The sequence below is a fragment of the Macrotis lagotis genome, chromosome 1 (genome assembly GCF_037893015.1).
Source record: "Macrotis lagotis isolate mMagLag1 chromosome 1, bilby.v1.9.chrom.fasta, whole genome shotgun sequence".
Classification (NCBI taxonomy): domain Eukaryota; kingdom Metazoa; phylum Chordata; class Mammalia; order Peramelemorphia; family Peramelidae; genus Macrotis; species Macrotis lagotis.
The window spans coordinates 678,692,868-678,710,384 of NC_133658.1; the positions used below are offsets into that span (position 1 = coordinate 678,692,868).

The window sequence follows — 17,517 nt, forward strand, 5'->3', positions numbered from 1 at the left end:
GAAGATTTGGGTATATGAGACATAGGACATTCAGTATTATGGTGCAGGTGATAAGACTATGATAAAAATCAACAGAATGTTAATAAATAAAATAATAGAATCATAAATGCCAAATGTTTTCTTTACAGGGTGCATCCACAACTTATCAAGCTTTATGGAGGATGCTTCGAAGAAATGAATGACTACAAGTAATATTAAATTGTTTACAGAAGAATGTAAAAGTTGGGATATTTGTAGTCAAATAATTTAAAATTAAGAATGACTATTTTTGTGATAAGAAAAAAATTTAAATTTTGAAAATATAGAAAAAATCAGTATAAGAAATGATTAATTATTTTAGTAAAAATATATTTATTGAAATTGCAGGTCAGGATTTCAAGCTTGTTCACTCTACCCAAATTACTACAGTTGTTTTAAACTAGATTATTAAAACTGAAAGTAAGATTTTACAATTTTATAAATGAATAAACTGATTCTGACATTTTTCTAACATATTTTTCTTGCTGTTTATTCATCTAATATTTTGCAAATAACATTGTTATTCTAGACCATTATTCCAACCCCCCCAAATTGTTATTATTCAAATCAGCTATGATGATTAATATTTTCTGAAAGGGACACAAAACTATCTAATTTTTTAAATGTCCTTAATTCATAAAGCTAACTAAAATTTTTACACACTTCATTTCAAAACATACTAAATTTATACTCATTTGACAGAGATTTAGAAATTACTGTATTTGTTTCAGAACTGTGGCAATGCCTTATACCTGGTACTGAAACATTCATTTCCAACTAGGAAGAGACTAAATAAGAATTCTTCTGACATAGCATTCTTCTGAAAATAGATTTTCAAAGCCCACTATAGGAACCTGGAAAAGGAGGATTTAAGAATTCCGGAATATATACAGAGATACCATTTACCTAATTGATGTGTTCATTAAATGTTTTGTGCAGAGTTTTGTTTGTAAAATATGTTATTTTCTGTTTTATAAAAAAATAAATAAAAACTCCAAAAAAAAAAAAAAACCCAAAGAACCAGAGTACTGGAAAAGAGATTTTTATCACACTTTTAAAGAGTTACATATTTTGCTACATGTACAAGGATACATACAAGCAGACCCTGATAAAATTATATTTGCCCACTTTTATGTTACCTAATTAATATACATGTAATAAATAGTACAACCAAAATGCATTTTTATTTGCATATACAACATAAATTACTTAAAAACCTGGAAATAAGCTATTTCTTGCATTTTAATGGAAACATATTCTTTTAATTCCTTCAATTCTCACATATTTTTATTATAGTTAAATTTGTGACTTATTTTGCATCTTTTGTAAAAAAAAAACAAAAAACTGGTAAGTACTCAATTCAATACTTATAGTTGAATAGCACACATTACTATTCAAATATATATTAGTGCATTTCATTATTGTCCAATCACTATAAAATATTTGCATATATTGGTTGTCTTTAAACAGCTTTAATGCTACTTTCATCATTAGTGAGGTATGGTTTTCACAATACATACATCATATACATCAGTGTATTTCCTATTCAGATACTGGCTAAAGTGCAACACTCACAATCTGCTGTCTCTTAATATTAAAAATTATCATGGAAGTAAATAATTTTTTTCAAATTTACATATAATCAGTTAAAAAACTATTCCTTTGATTTGTTCATGGGTACCATGGAAGAAAGTATATTGTGAATATATGTGCATATATTCACATAATCACAGAGCTTGAACCATAAATGAATTTTATATATTTCTGTACATAATGATGTTTATTTTACAGATGTGTATTTGTAAATCCATAACCCGAAAAAAATCATACATCATCCATTTTCTTAAGACAAATTATTTAGTCTCATATTTTATCACTATACACATTGGTTCAGTTGTTATTTTCCTCAATTAACACAGGTTATTAAGTATTATTAGCTGCTTAATAAACACTTGCTGATTGCTCCAAGTGGAGTGAAATGAGCAAAGGTCATTACAGATGCATTTGTTTTAATATAAAGTAATCTTTGCTCACTTCATATAGGAAAGAATGAAAATAGCCTTTTGAAATATCATAAGCAATATTTCAAAAGGGCTGTTTTTAAATAAGCCAACGATTCCTTCAAAAGCAACAAATGTTCATTTGATAAGAGTTTATTTTGTCACCATGAGTTACAGCTAGCAAGTACATTTATTCAAAAGGATGCTTCAAGTAAAAAGGTTTCCTAAACTGAGTTGCTTATTTTCTTCATGATACACCTCAATTCACATATGCTGGCATCCCAGGATCTCATTGGAGAATTACTCTTCCAGAAGAAATAAACTTTTTAGTGTTCTTCAGTCCTTTTGACACCTGAGAATGATACTGTCTTTGGTTATTTTAGCTATCTCCTTTTCATTCTTCTTGAAACAACAATCACCATTTAGATGCTTGAATTATGATGTATTATACCACTTGGTCAAATTTAAGCTTCTTCTCCCCCAAAATAAGCTTTTAGGAGTAAACACTGACAATGTTTTCTTCTAAGAAGTGTCTTCCATCTTTTTAGTTAACCTGAGACTGGTATATTTTAAAGAAGTCTTTACTTCTCTTTATTGCTGTCAACATAGCTCCAACTGTCTCTTCTGTTTTCTTCTTGAAGAATAGCTTTGTATTCTCTTTTAAAGAAACCAGCCTGAATAAGACAATACCAAATTTTAGAGTCAGTAACCATAATTCTAGTGGGAGACAAGGATAAGCCCACCAATAACACTGTAATCTCTTCACATAGTGTTGACAGTGCTCTTTTTTTCCAAAGCTTAATTTGTATTGCAGCTCCTAATGTATCTTTAACAATGAGAAGACTGAGAAGGAACCACCAAAAACACTACAGAAGGTGAAAAACCGGCTTTTATATGACTTGGCAAACTTTAAAAGGAGGAAAAAAACAACTCTGGATTTCTAAGATTTCTCTGATTCAGAAAACTAGGGAGCCCAAAGAGCAAATACATTTGTTTGGATATTTATTCTGACATAAGAAGGCCATTTTTCTTAAGAAATATTTCAATAAATTGAAAGTTGGGAAAATAAATTAAACCAGATTAAAATAAATTTGGAAAGTGATGAGTAAAACATTGCTACATTTCAGGATTTTTTTAGTGTTAAAAGGGAAAAAAACACTACTTTATTTGATACAATTTAAAAAAAAATAGTGTGGGACTTACCTTCCACATGATGTATGAAAGAAATAAAAATACAGTGAAACCTAATATAAAACTGGTTGAAATAACCATAATACGAAAATATGGTTTAGGCTTCTGGTGATGCAATCCATCTAGATGGACCTGTATGAATTGAAGGAAAAACAATTTATAGCATCAATTCAAAAAACCAGCAAATGCAATTCTTGGTTTATTGTGCCCCTCCCCACAAAAGGATAAAGCAGTTTAAAAAAAAATTACTATATGCAAGGACTCACACCAATAAACTCCATCCACATCTCACACTTAAACCTAGTGGACAACTTCATGCTCTTGTATCCTCAGAATGATTATCTTACACAGCACATGGGGTGCAAGCAACAAATTGTGTAGTAAAGTATCACCAGTATTGCAAGTATATGTCATACAGAGAAAGTACTGAGAGAAAAGACAAGACCTAAAAAAGAGGATATATCCATGCAAAAGGGATAGACATGGATTCCAGAAAAGAAACATAACAAAAAGTCAGATAGATACAAATATCTGCAAAATATGCATATTTTAGAAAAAATCTTAATTGTTGTTCTACTATCACTCTGTTCTTCCCCTGCTTACCTGCCCATTGACCCTGCTTTCTTTCCTCTGCAATTTTGCCACTATGGTTTAATAGTTAATTTGCATTGTTCTCTATCCTAAAATATCTTGCCCCTGGTCATATTGCTATTCTTTCCAAACCCCAGTTCTGCATTGATCTTTCCATCAACCTTATCTGCTTCGACTTACTTTTAAAAAAAAAAAACATTTAATATTTAAGACAATTGGGGCTAAGTGACTTGCCCAGGTCACACAGCTAGGTAATTGCTAAGTGTTTGAGGCTGGTCCTCCTGACTCCAGGACCAATGCTCTATCCACGGCATCACCTAGCTGCCCTCTGCTCCTACTTAAAAGCTGCTAATACTGTTGAAGAAATCACACAAACCTGTGACTAGATAATGTATGATTTTATGTTTTTTATTTCACCTCATGTGGGGTAACTACCCCCTGCCTCCCCACCCTCAGTCCCTCTCTCATCTTGATGTTGCCCTAACCGTCAGCAATCCAGACAAGCTGCTACACAGTCTCCCTTTTGCCTTCTCTTCACTCCCTACCCTAGCAGACCCTGAACTCAAGCCCCCATTCAGATACCATGGTGTTGGGGGGGCTCTATGTACCCTTCTCCTCCTCAGCTAGGATCACTGAGGACTCCATTCAGGCTGCTAGACTTATATCACTTGAGTGAGATGGGAATCACTAACCATATTCCTTCAAATGAATTTGAAGAACCTTGCATTTGCCCTGCTTCTATAAACCTGTTGGTATTGCCATTGACCTCTTGTGCTCAGGTAAGGATACCAGGTCTTATTTTCCACCTTGATACTCCCATAGAACTTTTTGAACTTTTCCATCCACCTTAAAAAAAGCTGAATATTTTGTTTTATGTGCTGTCTTTCCCATTTGATGTTAGCTCACGGAGGACAGGGAATATTTGCCATATTTTGTCACCTTAGTAAGTGATCTTATAAGTAACACTAACATTTATAGACTAAGAGAATAATACAAATTTCAGGTAAAGATGGTAAAAGGTAACGTATTTGCTCTATTTAGTCACACACAACAAAAATAATCAAGCACCTAAATCATAATTTTTTAGATTTTTTTCTAAATCATATTTTTAACCCCGCCAAATGAAAGAATTCTTACATATGCAACATTTTCATCCTTGTGTAGTTCAGTAACTTTTGGATGTGGCTCTGATGAGGCTGTAGCTTTGACTTCAAACTTGATTGATGACGTCTCATCCTATCATTGGGAAATGGGAAAAAAAATCTTGTTTTGTCACTGGGTTGATTTCATATCAATTGATATTTGAATTGAAAATGATATCAACCATTATACTGATTTCAAATAAATTTAAAAATATTCAGTCGTGTCAATTTATATCAATTCTTATCAATCAATTTCATATAACTAATTTTATAAGTTTTGCTCATTAAATAGGAATTTTCTAAGTTATTACTAAGCCTATTTATTTTAGCTTGTTCAATGATCTATAGTTTATTTCAGTGCTAAGTGTGTATTGAGTACCAAATGTCCACTGGCCTTACTATTTATGTATTGTCTGACTTCAGTGAAAACTTTCTAAAAATTAGGTTACTAGATAGGTGGGTTTTTAAATTAATATTTTCCTTGTATTAGACTTCATAAATAGATTGCCTATCACTTTTATTTTCAAATAGCCAACCTCTCCTTTCCTTTGGACATAGATTTTAAAAAATTATTATGTTTAATTAGAATATCAGCTTAGCATAACTAACTTCTCCAATACACAAACTACCTCAAACCTAACCTGAGTGAAGTGAATTTTTGGATGGTGTGGTGGGGGTGCAGGTCTGGGGAGAAGAAATCTTAATATTGTATTAGACTTTAAAAGAAATGCTGCATTTTCTAGCATTGGTTAGTAGTTACTGAATAGTAGTTAAGCTGAAAATAAATGCATATTTTTCCATGTGTGTACGGTTTCCTTAGAATTCTCAATCATTAACAAGAACTCCTCAGTATTTCATGACTAATTGCGCAAGATAAAATAGCTAGTATGTATTAGGGATATATATATCTAACTACAAAGCTGATTTCTATCTACCATACCACACTGCCTCTGATGATTCACTTAGAAAGTGATCTCTACGATAGAAGAATCCTAGAAAATCAACTTTAAAAAAACTATTTGAAACCATTAACAACTTATTATTATTATTTTTCTTTTTAGGGTTTTGCAAGGCAAATGAGGTTAAGTGGCTTGCCCAAGGCCACACAGCTAGGTAATAAGTGTCTGAGGTCGAATTTGAACTCAGGTACTCCTGACTCCAGGGCTGGTGCTCTATCCACTGCGCAACCTAACCGCCCCCATTATCAACTTTAGTAAAGTTGCATAACCATCAGCATTTCTATATATTACCAATAAAGCCCGGCAGAAAAAAAATTGAGAAATTCCATTTAAAGTAACTGTGGACAACATAAATACTTGGGAGTCAGCCAGGTAAGACAAACCCAGAAACTACATGAAAACAATTTCAAAACACTTTTTAAAAGTTTTTTAGGTGTTTTTTTTTGGCAAGGCAATGGGGTTAAGTGGCTTGCCCAAAGCCACACAGCTACATAATTATTAAGTGTCTAAGGCTGGATTTGAACTCACTACTCCTGACTCCAGGGCCAGTGCTTTATCCACTGTGCCACCCTAGCTGCCCCTCAAAACACTTTTCATACAAATAATGTCAGATCTAAACAATTGGAAAAATGTCAATTGCTCATGGGTTGGTCAAGTTAATATAATACACATAGTAATTCTACTCAATTAAATTACTTTTTCAGGGCTATCCCAACCAACTATCAAAAATATTTTATAGAACTAAAAAATTAGAAACAGAATTAATCTAGAGGAACAAAATGTCAAGAATATCAAGGGAATTAATGAAAAAATGCAAAGGAAGGTAACCTAAGCATACAAGACCAAAAATTATATTATAAAGTGGCAGTCATCAAAACTGTTTGATACTGGCTAAGAAAAGGAGTGATGAATAAGTGGAATAGACTAGAAATAATAATAAATTATTTATAGTGATCTACTGTTTGATAAATCCAAAGACTAACTTCTGGGGTAAGAACTCACTATTTGACAAAAACTTCTAGGGAAATTTGGAAATTAGTATGGCAGAAACTCGGCATAGACCAGTATCTTATACCCTATACCAAGATAAGGTTGATAGGGTACAGGATTGTGATACCATAAGCCAATTAGGAGAGCAAGGAGTAATTTATCTGTCAGATCTATGGAGAACAATGGAGTTTATAACCAAAAAAAGAGAGAGAACATTATAAAATGCAAAATGGATTATTCTGATTACATTAAATTAAAAAAGGTTTGCACAAATAAAACCAATGCAACCAAGATTAGAAAGAACACAGAAAGATGGGAAACATTTTTTTATGGCTAGTGTTTCTTATAAAGGACTCATTTCTAAAATATATAGGGAACTGAGTCTAGTTTATAAGAATACAAGTCATTTCCTAATTGATAAATAATAAAGAATATGAACTGGCAGTTTTCAGATGAAGAAATTAAAACTACTTACAGTCAATGAAAAAAATGTTCCAAATCATTATTGATTAGAGAAATGCAAATTAAACAACTCTGAGCTACCATCTCCCACCTATCACATCATCTAGGAAAATGATCAGTGTTGGAGGGGATGTAAGAAAACTAAATATCAGTGCACTCTTAGTGGAACTGTGAATTGATTCAACCATTACAGAGAGCAATTTGGAACTATAACCAAAAGGCTTTAAAACTGTGCATATGCCTTGATTGAGCAATACCACTACCTGTTATCTGAAGATGATGAAGTACTATTGGTCTGTAATAAATCATGAGCAGGTGGATTTCAGAAAAACCTGGAAAAACTGAACTGATGCTGAGTGAAAGCAGGAGAACATTTCACACATTAATAGGGGGATTGTGTGATTATCAACCATGATAGACTTAGCTCTTCACAGCAGCTCAATCAGCAAAGACAATTCTAAAAGAATTGTAATGGAAAATGTCATCCACATTCAGAGAAAAAATTATGGAATCTGAAGGTAAACCAAAGCATACTATTCTCACTTTTTAAAATTTGTTTTGTTTTTCTTTCTCATGGTTTTATCCCCTTTTGTTCTGATTCTTCTTTCACCCCATGACTAATATGGAAATCTGTTACAAAAATATTGTACATGTATGACCTATATTAGATTACTTGCTGTCATGGGGAGGGGGAAGGGAAGAGATGGAGTTAGAAAAATGTGAAATTCAAAAGTTTATAAAAATGAATATTAAAAACTAGCTTTACATTTAATTGAAAAAAATAAAATGTTTAAAAAGAAAGTTAACTCTGCAGCAATGATAAACCCCCTTGAGTTTTTTAAGGTAGGCATCAGGGAAAAAAAGAAAATAGATGGAAGAAATTATCTACAAGATTGGATAGTGTTTTTCACTGTCACTGCACACAGTTCTAAGGTCAATTTAAAGTTTCTGTGATATGCCCATTCTACCTCTAATGCTTTACCAGTATCTGTTAATTATAACTTTTATGTGTAGAGTCATAATTGCCATATTTCATGACTGTTCAGAATTTAGATTTCATAATCTTCAGTTCAAGGTTAATTATTTTTCTTTTTTCAAAAAATTTATTTTCCTTTCTTATTTTCATAATAGAAAATGCAGTGTTGAATAATACACATTTCAAATTCAAATTGGAGGTGAGCAAGTATAGATTCAGTTTTTTAATAATGCCAATGCAATATAAATAACTTCTTTTAATAATCCTTTAAGGATTTCTATATTTCCATTATATTTTACAAAAGATTTTCTCTCCTTAGCACTTTCTCACTTTAATCTATAATAATAATAGTTTTCTGGGTATAAATTTTAGAAGTGTGGAACTTTTAGAAGCAATGAGTTAAGTTATAAAGTGTCCTGTCCTCACTTCCTGCCAAATCATTACCTGGTGGCTACCAGCTAACCTAATGATGAGATTCCCTGGTCACTGAGGTTATACTTCAAGTTTTCCCAGTTTGGCTGAACCTGGCAATGGACTTTATATCCATATCCTTTAAAGACCCAAGTTTACCTTGATATCATGAATTGTGATTGGATATCAGAGGACGATTTTAATGGCACTATATAATTTTAAATTTTGTAGCTGGTTATATATTACTTTAAGATCCTTAAAATTCGAGAATATATATATATATATATATATATATATATATATATTGATTCTCATTTAGTTTTATATCAATGTACATAAATGGCAGCAGATATATTTTATGGTTAATAAAAAATAATTTGGGTCTCTGAAATTCCACAGATGTGTGTAATTACTAGTTGTTTTTAAGGTTTTTTTTGTAAGGCAATAGGGTTAAGTGGCTTGCCCAAGTCCACACAGCTAGGTAATTATTAAGTGTCTAAGGCTGGATTTGAACTCAGGTACTCCTGACTCCAGGGCCGGTGCTCTGTCCACTGTGCCACCTAGCCACCCCCTTGTGTGTAATTATTAGTGAAGTGAAGCAATGTGTATTATAATCTAGTCAAAATGAATTCATTTTTATTTGTTAATTTCCTACCCTAAATTACCTGGATACCATGCCAGCTCCCTCATTTTGCCACACACACACACACACACACACACACACACACACACACACACAGACAAAGCAACTCAGGTATTTGGAGTTCTTCAAGCAAAGCCTGCATGATCACTTGTATACTTTTTAGAGTGAATTATTTTTCAGATATGCCAATTATACCTCTGCATCAGATTTGCCATTGAGATCCCTTCCAACAAATGCTATGATACCCATATACTTCTTGCCTCTTGGGTTTTACCTCAAACCCTAACTGTACTCAAATCTCAGTAGGCTGTACAATCCTCCCCAAATAAATTCAACTGAATTAATATATCAATATTTTAGATTGATTCATAATCACATGAAAAATCACACATATATTTACCATTTCTAAAATTGATGGCCGGCCTTCCAAATGAATATAGATACTGGCTTCTTTCCCACTTTCCATTTTTCCAAAATTGCAGGAAAAAATTAAACAATGTAGATCATTTTTCAGACAGTACTAAAAAAGAAACACCCACAAACATATTAAGTTGAATATTTCCAACATGTAAATAAGATGACACAATAGTATTCTAAGTGAAAATCTTGGTTTCCTTTTTTGACATTTACAAAACATATTGCAGTATAAATAAAACACAAATGTTTGATTTGCAAATCATAGCAGAAACATGAATTTCCCCCAGAATGTTGTGCTTACATTTCCTATGGGATCTTATCCTTTGCTATGCAACTTTAAATGGAGAATGCTCATTCTAAATTACGCTCTCTCTCTATATATAGTAAATTACAAAGCTTAAAAGATAGTAGACATAAGGCTGCCTACCAAGCTCTATATGCATGCATGTGTGTATTGATATATATATATATATATATGTATACATATATATTATTAAAAATTTCTATGTTGTACATAGTCAGATGAAACGAACTTTTTAATAATGTCACAAAGGTTGTCCCTGACAGGGCTCAAGATGAAGTGTCTACTGAACTAACCTTTATTATAAAACATCACTCAGTAACCAGATATTTCCTAGTTTCTCTTAATTATAATGGATAGGAGAATAAGAAAAGGGTGATACAGATTTCAGATTTTAGTAAAGTGATTGGCTATATAAGCACAGGATGGTTTCTGGGAAAACATTCACTGATAATGAAGTTGCATTATGGATGTCCAATCTCAGATCTTAACATCCCCATATTCCATGTCCTGGAATCCCATCTGGTTGCTCCCTCTCAAAAGGATTAATTTCATAACTGGAAATTTCTTTGTAATTAACTGCACAGTTGGTCATTTGACCCCTCTGTTCAATGTTAAAGATTCTTCATTTAAAACAGTATTTTAATACTACTATTATTAGGGAAGTTAATGAATAAAAATTGATAATTCCATTGAATTAATATAACCTTACCATCAGCCTTTTATCAGCCTTTGAAAAGAAATTGACTATATCTTTTAGTGGTTCAGTTTTTCTTTTTTCTTGTGATAAAGTGCATACCCTTTGATAGTCATCAAAATCACATTTTCCAGCTGTCGTCTGAAACGGCAAGAGATAAAAGTTATCATTATATTCTATTTATACTGGAAAAGAAAAAAATACTATACATTTTGAACTTATAAAGATTCATTCTTTCTTCAGGCTATGTTCACAAATGTGGATCACAAATCTTTATAGCCTTAACAGATGAATGAATTACTATCCAGTGTCCTGTCCTCACTCCCTGCCAAATCATTACCTGGTAGCCACCCGCTAATCTAATGATGAGATTCCCTGGTCCCTGAGGTTATACTTCAAGCTTTCTTAGTTTGGCCAAACCTGGAAATTCTTGGACTTTACTTCCCTATCCTTTAAAGACCCAGGATTAGCTTCATATCATGAATCATGATTGGATATCAGAGGACAATTTTAATGGCACTATATAATTTGAAATTTTGTATCTGGTTATACATTGCTTTTAGATACTTAAAATTCAAGCACATATATCTTGATACTCATTTAGTATTAGATCAAAAAAGGCAGCAGATTTATTCTGTGGTTAAAGAACAATTTATTTCTCTGGAAGAATATGATCTCCTTGGGGTGGGGGAGTGGGAGTGGTCTTTGATCTCTAATTACTTGTACAGAGGAAGCAATTTACAAATGCTTGTTGAATTATTGTTTAAATTAAAAATGATAATGGGTTTATCATTCTTTCCCAAATTAAAGCAATGTGACAAAAGTCAGGTTCAACAGCACTAGAATAAATACAGCAAATATGGAACTAAAGTATTACTAACAAAGCTCTGCAGTAATAATTTGTCACTTGTTTAACTTGAAACCAGAAAAGTAAAATTTCATTTTGTGTAGTTCTTATCATGAATTAAATAGAAGATGTATATTAAGTAGATATCATATGTTGTTTCTCTGGATAGGTTGGAGTTCAAGTTCTCTAGAAAATTTTGTCACCCCAGTGACCAAAAACAAAAAAAAACACATTTGGAAGAAGTAATTCAAAACTATTCCTAAATACATTTTTTGTTATTTGTGAACACCAAAGAAAGGATGACAAAATAATCTCACTATCACTAATGAGTTATAATATAACAACCCTTGAAGAAAAATATTTACTTGGAACTCAGGAAATGCTTGAAGAAAAAGATCACTTCAGTTACACCTGTACTAAGTTATCATAGTTTAATGAAAAAGAGAAAAGCAAAAATAACTTTAAAGATAGCTTGGTGCCTGTTAAAGGCTGAACTTTATTTTTAGCTTTTAAGATACATAAAAATGTTTAGCAGGAAAAAGATAATACCTGGACATCCAAAATGTTGAAGAGTTTGCTGTGGTATGGGGTAAATGCATTAGGTACCATGATCTCCACACTCACATTAGGAGCCAAGCTAGGTCCAGCATTCATAACCTGGTGAAGCAGTGAAAAGAGAGGAATTAGTTTTCCAATGTTAGAAATATTTTAAGTTCCCACATAAAAAGTTTTTTTAATTCATACCATAACTGGCTTTTATGCAGCACTTTAAAGTTTAGAAAGTGCTTTACATATATTATCTTATTGGATCTTCATAATTTTATGAACTAAATAGAGTGAGTACTGTCATCTCTATTTTATGGATGACAGAATGGATGGGTTCAGAGAGGCTGTCAGTCACAAAGCTATTAAAAGAGGAGGCAGAAGGGCAGCTGAGTGGTGTAGTGGATAAAACACAAGAGGCAAGAGAACCTGCATTCAAATCTGCTCTATTCCTGTGTGACCCTAGGCAAGTCACTTAACCTTTATTGCTTCTTTCCTTCCACCCCCAATAAAAAAAAGAGACAGGACTCAAACTCAGGGCCTTTGAATTCAAGGCTCTTTCCACTAGAGCATGCAACTTTCTCTAATTCACTTATAGCCACTTCCGTTTCATTGCACATGCGTGCAAACTCTCCATATGTAGATAACACCATATTTTATGCAATAGTTTCAACTCAGCAGAATGTAAGCTCCCTGAAAGTAGAGATTACTGTCATTTTTGTCTTTGTATCTCCAGCACCTGAAACATAATTCAGGGCTTATAGGAGGTGTTCAGTAAATGCTTATTTTATTGAAGCTCCTTTCTCCTTTTCTCTCTATGCCTAAATCCTAATCCTTCCCTCTTCAGCTTTAGACTTTAGCAGTCTCCATTTACCATGCACCTGCAGCCAAGAGGAAGACTCAGCAAGGGAACCTGCCAACAGTTTATTTTTCAATCACTCTGTTAAATAATGCTTTTAACATTTTCAGCAGTTCCATACTAAAGAGATACCCTCAACATTAATATGCTTGGCGGAAAAAGAGTAGCTGTTATTCAAGATATAAGTGATTAGCTATCATTATACACTGGTGTCTTTGTAGTATTTCTTCAGTCTCAATTTGAGAATTTCTTGTTTTCAGTCTTTTAGTTTTTGGACCAACCAACCAGTAATATGGGGTTTGGACACTAAGACACATGCTAGAAATGATATGATCCATCAATAAATGAATGAGTAAATAATATCTATAGACTGGCTAACATACTAATGATCCAAGAAAAATCAAGCTCCTCTAATAAATGCATGTCTCCTTTCTAATCTGTAAAATTTGATATTCTTTATGTGATGTTTTGAAAAATATTTGGATAAAGTTGCCAAAGGTTAAAAATCACTGCTTTATTTGAGAGTTAGTTCACAGGCAGAGTGTTGGGTGAGTTTCTCTAACATTTATCTATTGTGTGTCCATGAACAAGTACTTTAGCCTCCATGAGTGCCAGTTTCATTACTTGTAAAGAGAAAATCATATCATCAGTAACTTTTACTCCTCTGTGAGGCTCTATGAGGATAAAAGATGGATCTGTATAAAACACTTTGCAAACCTTCAAGTGCTATGTAAAACTATTATTATTTGATAAAAATCAAAACTCAGTTTTTTGGCCCATTCTTGTTTTTCTTTTGCTAACCTCACCCCATTCCACCACCACCATTTTTACTCTGGACTCAACTATAAGGCTTGGCCCCCATTTACTTTTCTTTAGCAGCATCCCCTCAACAACCAAGTGACCCCTGAGTTGCTGCTTATTTCCTCCTCTTTCTATGCTATTAAGTAAAAAAATTTAAAAATATAATTTTACAAAACTACTTTCTCTTACATGGAAAGTAAAATTGATTTTCTCCATCATACAAGCTTCAGGATCATTTTCCTCGCTTGGTCCATAAATAAATGAAGCTGGTGTTACAAACCTGATTAAAATAATTTAAAAAGAAACAAACAAAAATTATCAAATCATTATTTTCCTGTCATATCAAAATTGTCTTCCCTCTAAGAATCCAATATTCTTGGAGGAGTTAAGTAATGTATACAGATTCCCTTCTTCCTAAAACATTGAGCATAATTAACTTCACACCTATGATCTTTGAGAAAATTATGACAAAAGAACCTCTCTGAAAAAAATTACACAGTACCCCCCTTCCCCCAATGTACCCAGTTATATTTTGCCTTAATGAGATTCCTGTAAATGCTAAGCCTCATCTAACCTTTACCTAACCTTTACTCCCTATTTCTTAAAAACTTTCTGACATCAATAATCATTGTTGATTCTGTGGGAACACTCTATATGCTGATATCTAATCAATCCATAACTGATCTAGGCAGGCCAGGCAACTGCAACTGGGGGTACCCTTCCTTTTTTTTTTAAATCTCCATCAAACCCTCCTTTGCCATCTAGATTTGGGGACCATAGGAACTAACCATCCAAACTGCAGGACTACACAAAGACTCTGTCCCTTTTTTATCATTAACACCTCTCCTAGATAAGCTACCCCAAACTTAGCTTGGTTGTTTCACTTCTCACATGGTTTGGATATGTTTGGAAAGATTGACTCTATTCCTTTTGGTGAGACATTTGTGTTGCAACTGAACTTTCTTATGTTTCATGCCTCCAATTACTGGAGAACTTCTGAGAGAATGAATGAGCTCTACTTTTCTGTCCAAAGTTCTAGTGTTTATCATGGCATGTGCTTCATAAATATGATTTAATTCTTTCATTCATATAAACAGAATAGAATCACTTTTAGAAAAAAAATCAACTCGAGTTATTCAAGTCCAGAGTGCTTGGCAAATTTTACAGTCAACTCTTGCTTTCTTGGCAATGTACTAATAAAACTTTTGCTACTTCTCTATCTTCCTAAAATCACTAGAGCTCAGAACTGAATGGTTCTTGCACTGACCTGAAGAGTAGGCATCAATTTAAGATGTTGACATTTGAATATATAAAACTATACTCCACTCCCATACTGTACAGAAAACTTTGTGTAATGATTTAGATAAAAAGGGAAAAGCTGTGTCCATAATTTATTTGCTCTAAATTTATGTAATGATTATATTTTAGTAGGTTTTATAATTTTAAAACCCATATACACAAATGGAACTGAAAACCTGAAGTAACATTCACTGAACCACTTCATCACCATTCAAAACCTGGGTAAACAAAAATTCTGATTCCATATTTTTTCCTTGTTTTTAAGCAAACAATATTCAAGACAAAAAAAAGGCATTTTTTTTGCTCTTCTTTGGCAGTCAGTCAAATCTATGTACCCCATCTCAGAATAGTGCTATTCAATGCAAAAAATGCATAGGATTGCTAAGTACATAAGTTATACTAAAATAAAAATTTTAAATATAAATTTACCAATTCCCAGGATAATCAACTATGATTTTAAAAATATACTGAAATCTTGGAATTTGGTTCCTGTATCTTGTCCATAAAACCAGTGGATTCAGAGGATGGAAGAGGAACACCCAGCATAGAGTTTTTCTTAGAATCTTCCTATACTATTCACATCCAATGATGAATTAACCTTTCTACTAAAAGTAAGGAGAAGAAAACAAAGAAGACTGGCCATGTTTCATCCTATTGTGTGGTGGTAGACTAAATTCTCTGATAGGAGGCTGTTGGGATTCCTAGTAGTACTAATTACTTCTAGATGGGTACTATGAGGAATTCACTGCAGTAGTACATATGTACTGAACTGAAATTGGCAGGTAAGTAAAGGGAGTGTGTCAGGGAGAAAAATGAACTAGTGATTGCTAATCTCAAAATATAGGTAGGAGAGTTGACAAAGGATTAGCTTTCAGACTAAAGTGATGGTTCATTATTGACTTACCCATGAACATTTAATGTAATCTCATACTTCAGTGGTATCATTAAAGTCATATTATTATCCAATAGACTGACTGCATCCCATTCATTTTCACTAGAGAATCAAATATAAAATACTCTGTTAGAATTCTTCAAGCACAACATATTTTCTCTAGAGAGAAGTAATTATTTACTACATCTATCTTGTGGTTCTTTAACACTTTTTGTTATTAATTGCAGTTGTGGCAAAAAGAAATCTTTATGAAAGAACTGACAAGAATTTGTTCTTGTTATTTAAATAATTATTCTCTGATATTCTTGTTCATTCAGTTAATTGATAGACTTTATAATTAAGAATATTCTCTTACTGACTCATAATGTACAAGTGTCATAATCCCCTACATCTTTGTGTCCCAACCCTAGGTCTAGAATGTTGCAGATACTTTTCACTATGCACAAGTATGATTGTCAAATAAAATTTACCAGGTAGCATTAACTACAATGAGGAGGTCATCTTCAGCTTTGCTAAGTGAGCTTGCATCCAGGAGAAAACTAACATCTTCCTATAAAAAACACAGAAGACTGAGTAAACAATTGTCCAAATGCCAATAGTTGGGGATAGGGTGGAGGGAAAATGTGCAGAAGGAAAAACATTAAATGTATTGAACAAGGTTTTCTCATCTAAATGAAAATTTTCTTTTTTCTCATTCATTTAATTTAATCATTTATGTGGAGCATAAAACCGTCTTTTTTGTTGTTTTAATAACTTTGTGTGACACATATTAATGTTATGTCTGATTGCAACTTTAAGGTCACAGAATTTTGCATGTGATAAAACATTCAGAAGCAAGATCTACACTTAGAATAAAAACAAGAGAGCTCTGTGGAATATCAGCCTTAGAAGATAAGAGACATCCTAGGAGCTTGGAAAAAAACATGAATCCTGTAGTTCAACAACAGTAAATAAAGTATGTGGTGTGTGTGGGGGTAAAAAAGCAACTACTGAAGTATTTTCAAAATCCCATCTGTCAAAGCCCAAACATTTTACTATCTTCAGGAAAACACATACACACACACACACACACAGTAAAGGAGGAGTGTTTTTATTAAATCTGTCACAACCCACGCATGCAGTAAAGGCTCACTGAATTCTCAGTTTTTTAATCCATAAGAATCTGATCAGATAAATAGTTTTCATTCCAAAATATTGTAATTTCATTGTTTTTATTCCTATACTGCATATAGGATTCAAAAGCCAAAAGTAAAAAAAAAATTACCTTTGATAGATGATCCATATATATATGACCCACTGTGCAGATGAGTTTCACAGCCCCCAAATTGTCTGTTACTTCACAATATATTTGCTTCTCTTCCTAATATTGAGAGAGGGGAAGGAATCATAAAAGGGGAAAATTTAGTTTATTAAATTTTTTAAAGATTACTTTATAAAAGTACGTAATTATATAAATGTCTATCTTTCCTTGAGGACAT

General features: G+C 32.7%; 2 protein-coding genes across 3 annotated transcripts in view; one reads left to right on the top strand and one right to left on the bottom strand.

Annotated features, from left to right (window-relative positions):
* The window catches only part of CERKL (CERK like autophagy regulator), a 233,218-nt gene extending 232,040 nt beyond the window's left edge, over window positions 1-1,178 (top strand). The window contains exon 13 of the mRNA XM_074215572.1: window positions 129-1,178. Within this exon, the coding sequence (XP_074071673.1) occupies window positions 129-192 (64 nt within the window). The 3' untranslated portion in view covers window positions 193-1,178. The remainder of the gene's footprint in view (window positions 1-128) is intronic.
* A 169-nt stretch (window positions 1,179-1,347) lies between these two features.
* The window catches only part of ITGA4 (integrin subunit alpha 4), a 108,028-nt gene continuing 91,858 nt past the window's right edge, over window positions 1,348-17,517 (bottom strand). For both annotated transcript variants that reach the window (XM_074215570.1, XM_074215569.1), the window contains 10 exons: window positions 17,304-17,399; window positions 16,510-16,589; window positions 16,052-16,141; window positions 14,038-14,128; window positions 12,195-12,302; window positions 10,814-10,939; window positions 9,784-9,903; window positions 4,938-5,036; window positions 3,222-3,341; window positions 1,348-2,692 (listed from right to left, as the gene is read on the bottom strand). In XM_074215570.1, coding sequence (XP_074071671.1) covers window positions 2,600-2,692; window positions 3,222-3,341; window positions 4,938-5,036; window positions 9,784-9,903; window positions 10,814-10,939; window positions 12,195-12,302; window positions 14,038-14,128; window positions 16,052-16,141; window positions 16,510-16,589; window positions 17,304-17,399 — 1,023 coding nt within the window. In that variant the 3' untranslated portion in view covers window positions 1,348-2,599. The remainder of the gene's footprint in view (window positions 2,693-3,221; window positions 3,342-4,937; window positions 5,037-9,783; window positions 9,904-10,813; window positions 10,940-12,194; window positions 12,303-14,037; window positions 14,129-16,051; window positions 16,142-16,509; window positions 16,590-17,303; window positions 17,400-17,517) is intronic.